Source organism: Nerophis lumbriciformis, linkage group LG23, assembly GCF_033978685.3.
Source record: "Nerophis lumbriciformis linkage group LG23, RoL_Nlum_v2.1, whole genome shotgun sequence".
NCBI lineage: Eukaryota > Metazoa > Chordata > Actinopteri > Syngnathiformes > Syngnathidae > Nerophis > Nerophis lumbriciformis.
Genome location: NC_084570.2, coordinates 33,814,960 through 33,821,660, shown reverse-complemented (window position 1 = coordinate 33,821,660; position 6,701 = coordinate 33,814,960). Strand labels below are relative to the sequence as shown.

Here is a 6,701-nt window from a genome sequence, read left to right as displayed (position 1 = left end):
CTGGGAAAACAAGGCCGAGAGAGAGAGAGAGAGAGAGAGAGAGAGAGAGAGAGAGAGAGAGAGAGAGAGAGAGAGAAAGAGAGATGTAATGGATGTAAAGTGCTGACAATTAACAGGCAAAGGGATCTGGATCGTGCTGTAACTCGTCCACAGCTGCAGGCTGGTGAGAAGCACTGGTGTGGAACCTGCTTGGAGGAGTGGATGTGGTGTGACGATATACTCACCACCCGCTAGCCCACACTTGCACACTAGGATTTAACGCCAGATCGACGTTTCAAACACGGTCAAAACGCTTCCAGTAAAGTGGAAAAACAAGTTGACTTTATTTGCTTATTTGTCTTTCATTGTGTCCATTAGACCAGGTGTGCCCGTTAGGTGGATGGCGGGCTAGCGGTGGATGGTGGAGGGTGTGTCAGTCCATCGCCAGCCAGGTATTAAAAAAACAGACCTAAAAATGATGGATCATCAATTCTCACCAAGACGTGACTTTGGTCACTTGATTGACATTCACGGCACCCGAGGGTTCTCGTGAGATGACGCTGGCTGCTGTCAGATCATTATTAAGAAAAAACGACCGACAGGAGGGCGAGAAATACTTTTTATTTCAACCTGCCGTCAAAACTCTATAGACCAACCGCACAAGTGCCTGTCTTCACAATAAAAGCCCTTGCTTCATCCTGCCTGCGCTAACAAAATAAGAGAAAGCTAGCGCACACAAGCTAGCGAGCTACGGCGTTTGCCTGCCAATTTATTTCTTGTAAAGTGTATAAAAAGGAGTATGGAAGCTGGACAAACAAAAAGCAAGCACTTTCATGTGGTATTGGACAGAAAGGAGGACTTTTTTTTCTCCTCCATTTGAAAATGTGGACATTATCAATCAATCATTCAAAGTTTACTTATATAGCCCTAAATCACGAGTGTCTCAAAGGGCTGCACAAGCCACAAGGACACCCTCGGCTCAGATCCCACTACTGTCTGATTCCAATCACTGTAAGTCATCACAGTCACACCAACTTATATTCTTTTCTTCATGAAAGAAACATGCTTGTATTATCATTTGACACCTTTAACTTGATAACAAACACAGCAAAATAAACATACATTATATATATATATATATATATATATATATATATATATATATATATATATATATATATATATATATATATATATATATATACATATATATATATATATATGTATATATATATATATATATATATATATATATATATATATATATATATATATATATATATATATATATATATATATACATATATATATATATATATAAATGTTAAGTCAGGAAAAAACACAAAGGCTATTTCATCCCTGCAAGCCTGTTTCGCAGGTTTCCCTGCTCTTCAGGGGATTTTATTGAAGTGTCTGTGGTTGTTACATACTATATATAGGGTACATTACATGGGGGTGTGGCCATTGTTACTCAGTGGTGCCTAGTTTCTGTGCCGGCGTGATGAGACCAGTCCGTTGCGTTTAAAATCCCCTGAAGAGCAGGGAAACCTACGAAACAGGCTTGTAGGGATAATATAGCCTCCGTGTTTTTTCCTGACCTAACGTATATTCCGCTCTAGCCCGGTATTGAGCACTGTATAACGGATAAACCACAGTATTCTCGACTATATATATATATATATATATATATATATATATATATATATATATATATATATATATATATATATATATATATATATATATATATATATATATATGTATATATATATGAGGTAGATCCCCTACACTTGGTCAGTTGAAAAATAGCTCGCCCGCAGAAAATGTGTGAGCGCCCCTGCATTAAACTGTCAATTGTATTTACAATCCACAAAGTATGTGAAAATACCGTCCAAACATCACAAAATGTCACAAATTCCGCAGATTGACGTCACAATGTTAAGGCTTCGGCATTCTGACCATATTATTAGATCAGTCATACCGGAAATACGCAAACATTTAAAATAAATGTGCTTTGTCATTCACAATACTTATGTAAGACATGAACACATATGTTTTTCTTTTTTTTAATGCAACATCCTTTTAAACTTATATTCAACATGTTTCGAAAAAGCTGGCACAAGTGGCAAAAAAGACCGAGAAAGTTGAGTGCTCATCAAACACTTATTTGGAACATGCCACAGGTGAACAAGCTAATTGGGAACAGGTGGGTGCATTGATTGGGTATAAAAGCAGCTTCCATGAAATGCTCAGTCATTCACAAACAAGGATGGGGCGAGGGTCACCACTTTGTCAACAAATGCCTGAGCAAATTGTTTAAGAACAACATTTCTCAACCAGCTATTGCAAGGAATTTAGGGATTTCACCATCTACGCTCCGTAATATCATCAAAAGGTTCAGAGAATCTGGAGAAATCACCGCACGTATGCGGCAAGGCCCGTGACCTTGGACCCCTCAGTCGGTACTGCATCAAAAAGCGACATCAGTGTGTAAAGGATATCACCGCATAGGCTCAGAAACACTTCAGAAAACTACTGTCAGTAACTACAGTTGGTCGCTACATCTGTAAGTGCAAGTTAAAACTCTACTAGGCAAAGTAATGACATTTATCAACAACACCCAGGAACTTTCCAAGCAGTAGTTGCCAGATGATTAAAATAATATTGCAAATATAGAAAAACATAAATAGTGGGGGCTCTCTATTTCACCCACAAAACTCTCTATTTAACCATCCAAAACCCGCCAACTATACTCTTTATACATCTCCTGACTGGAATATTAGCCAAATATTAGCAACGTTGTCATTACGTAATGTAGACAAACTATTTTTTGGCGGCAAATTTATAGCACACAGCTAGGTAGCCCTCTTCTGCTTTACTGTGAGATGGCAGCCATGGCCTGCTGCTCCCGCACCATAGCGTCTCGGCCCGTCAAAGTTATTCTAGATTATAAATCATGCCTTTCACTTGGAGATTAGGAGGATTTAGCCTTGAAACCAGAAGTTGTTCATCTGTGACATTCATTTGATACCCGGAGATGGAGACAAACACACACAACCAACCATGTTGAAGTTTGTTAACAGTCATCCCGAAATAGCCTTTTAGTTTTTGACTGGGTTCAGAAGTTCAGAGAGTACGGGGCTCAGGCGGCACTGCATCAAAAAGCGACATCAGTGTGTAAAGGATATCACCGCATGGGCTCAGGAACACTTCAGAAAACCACTGTCGGTAACTACAGTCGGTCGCTACATCTGTAAGCGCAAGTTACAACTCTACTAGGCAAAGCCAACGCCATTTATCAACAACACCCAGGAACTTTCCAAGCAGATGGTGAAAATAATATTGCGCTTCGCAAAGCCCGAATTACCAATTCTTAACAGTTAAGAAAGAAAAAATGAAGAGTATTCACCTTGAAGAAGGCCTTGCCGTGATTGATGAGAAGACGATCGGACTGGGGTTTGTTCTTGCTGTAAAGGGCATACAAGGCGAAATGTTCCCTCTATAAAGACAGAATGAATAAATCTCATTAGATAAAAGTGCTATCTCGCTGACACATTCATCAGTGCAGTTTATGGCATCAACACTGCCGCTCTAACAATAGAACCTTGCTAATGCTGAATTATTGCCGTTTCAGCGCAAAACAACACATCACCGACAATGTTTGTCGGCGTGCAACATCGATAAGCTTCCTGACACCTACGTGTCGCAGGAAGCAGCGTCCCACCCTGAAGGGTTCCTGCACGTTCTTCTCCAGTTCCTCCAAGAAACAATGCCGGTGGAAGTCGTGCAGCTTTTCCAGGTTCCCGAAGACGCTCCCCTTTTGGCCCCTGAGGTCCTGCGGCACGTCGCCGCGCTCCAACTCGGGGAAGTAGTGCTGCCGGACGTAGCCCAGAGCCTTCACGTAGTCCCGCTCTGTGGACAGCAGCTCCTGCATGATCTTACGCAGTTTCCTGACGACACACACAGCAGACAAGACTGATGGGCGTTTGCTTGTCAGCCAGAGACGGGGAGCGAGAGTTGTGGTCAATGAAAGGTTTTAAAGTAGCAGTAGAGTGGAAAAACAAGTGTCCTCTATATCAATCAATCAATCAGTCAAACAATCAATCAATGTTTACTTATATAGCCCTAAATCACGAGTGTCTCAAAGGGCTGCACAAGCCACAACGACATCCTCGGCTCAGATCCCACATCAGGGCATGAAAAAACTCAACCCAATGGGACGACAATGAGAAACCTTGGAGGGGACCGCAGATGTGGGGACCGGTGCAATGGACGTCGAGTGGATCTAGCATAATATTGTGAGAGTCCAGTCCATAGTGGATCTAACATGATAGTGAGAGTCCAGTCCATAGTGGATCTAACATAATAGTGTGAGAGTCCAGTCCATAGTGGATCTAACATAATAGTGTGACAGTCCAGTCCATAGTGGATCTAACATAATAGTGTGGGAGTCCAGTCCATAGTGGATCTAACATAATAGTGTGAGAGTCCAGTCCATAGTGGATCTAACATAATAGTGAGAGTCCAGTCCATAGTGGATCTAACATAATAGTGAGAGTCCAGTCCATAGTGGATCTAACATAATAGTGAGAGTCCAGTCCATAGTGGGGCCAGCAGGAGATTATCTTGAGTGGAGACAGGTCAGCAGCGCAGAAACGTCCCCAACTGATGCACAGACGAGTGGTCCACCCTGGGTCCCGACTTTGGACAGCTAGCGCAGAATCTGTGGTCACCGAATCTGAGCCCACCGCCCCCTTCCACGAAGGAGAGGGAGGCAGAGCAGAAAAGAAACGGCAGATCAACTGGTCTAAAAGGGAGGGTCTATTTAAAGGCTAAGTATACCGAGTTAGCATCACTAACTGTTACTGCTAGAACATTCCAGAGTACTGGAGCCCCGCTCTATAGCCTGCAGGCTGTTTTTGGGCTCTGGGAATCACTAATAAGCCAGAGTTATTTGAACACAGATTTCTTACTTATTTGGAGTCTTTTGCTGTTTTCCTGTGTGTAGTGTTTTAGTTCTTGTCTTGCGCTCCTATTTTAGTGGCTTTTTCTCTTTTTTTGGTATTTTCCTGTAGCAGTTTCATGTCTTCCTTTGAGCGATATTTCCCGCATCTACTTGGTTTTAGCAATCAAGAATATTTCAGTTGTGTTCATCCTTCTTTGTGAAAACACTGTTCATTGTCATGTCATGTTCGGATGTACATTGTCTGCTCCACAGTAAGTCTTTGCTGTCGTCCAGCATTCTGTTTTTGTTTACTTTGCAGCCCTTTCAGTTTTAGTTTCATTCTGCATTGCCTTCCCTCAGCTTCAATGCCTTTTCTTAGGGGTACTCACCTTTTGTTTATTTTAGGTTTAAGCATTATACACCTTTTTACCTGCATGCTGCCTCCCGCTGTTTCCGACATCTACAACGAAATTAGCTACCGGCCACCACCTACTGATATGGAAGAGTATTACACGGTTACTCTGCCGGGCTCTAGACAGCACAGACACTCAACAACGGCACATAATTTGCAGACTATAATTACTGGTTTGCAAAAAAAGATTTTTAACTCAAATGCTTGAAATTTGATCATCTCCCACATCACACCAGACTGTATCTCGCGACGCACTGTGGTTGAAAAACACTGCTCTATATTGAACTATTATCATATAAATCTGATTTATGACACCTAAAGACTTACAAAGTTTGCAAGTAAATAGATATGATCAAAATAGCATCAATCTCACAGAGATTCCCGTGACATTTCGAGAGATAATGAGGAAGCCGGTGACGTGATCCGTGACCACAGATCCCTTCCACATCGACAACAATGCTAATCAAGTCAGGACATGTAAATGAAGTATTGTTGGTACTTTTTGGATGATTTTAGAGAATATAATGAGAGGACCCTCCATCTGTTGAGTCAACCTACTCAGTGGTTAGAGTGTCCGCCCTGAGATCGGTAGGTTGTGAGTTCAAACCACGGCTGAGTCATACCAAAGACTATAAAAACATGGGAGCCATTATCTCCCTGCTTGGCACTCAGCATCAAGGGTTGGAATTGGGGGTTAAATCACCGAAAATGATTCCCGGGTGCGGCCACCGCTGCTGCTCACTGCTCCCCTCACCTCCCAGGGGGTGATCAAGGGTGATGGGTCAAATGCAGAGAATCATTTCGCCACACCTAGTGTCATAAAAAAGCCAAGCACATGTGTTTGTGTCTTACATAAGGACTGTGAATGATAAACAACACATCGCTTTACAATGTGTGCATATTTCCAGTACAACTGCCCTAATAATATGGTCAGAGTGCAGAAGCGTTACTACGGTAACGTAGAATCTACAGAAATTACCAAAGATATTCGGAGTGGACGGTGACACAGTGGTTAGTGCATGTGCCTCACAATACGAAGGTCCTGAGTAGTCCTGTGTTCAATCCCGGGCTCGGGGTCTTTCTGTGTGGAGTTTGCATGTTCTCCCCGTGACTGCGTGGGTTCCCTCCGGGTACTCCGGCTTCCTCCCACCTCCGAAAACATGCACCTCGGGATAGGTTGATTGGCAACACTAAATTGGCCCTAGTGTGTGAATGTGAATGTGAATGTTGTCTATCTGTGTTGGCCATGCGATGAGGTGGCGACTTGTCCAGGGTGTACCCCGCCTTCCGCCCGATTGCAGCTGAGATAGGCTCCAGCACGCCCCGCAAGTGGTAGAAAATTGATGGATGGATGGATTCGGAGTG

General features: G+C 42.6%; 1 protein-coding gene across 1 annotated transcript in view; it reads right to left on the bottom strand.

Moving 5' to 3' along the window:
* The window catches only part of quob (quattro b), a 102,179-nt gene that overhangs the window by 17,072 nt on the left and 78,406 nt on the right, over window positions 1-6,701 (bottom strand). Inside the window, exons 15-16 of the mRNA XM_061985707.2 lie at window positions 3,680-3,929; window positions 3,389-3,478 (exon numbers count right to left, since the gene is read on the bottom strand). Of these exons, the coding sequence (XP_061841691.1) occupies window positions 3,389-3,478; window positions 3,680-3,929 (340 nt within the window). The remainder of the gene's footprint in view (window positions 1-3,388; window positions 3,479-3,679; window positions 3,930-6,701) is intronic.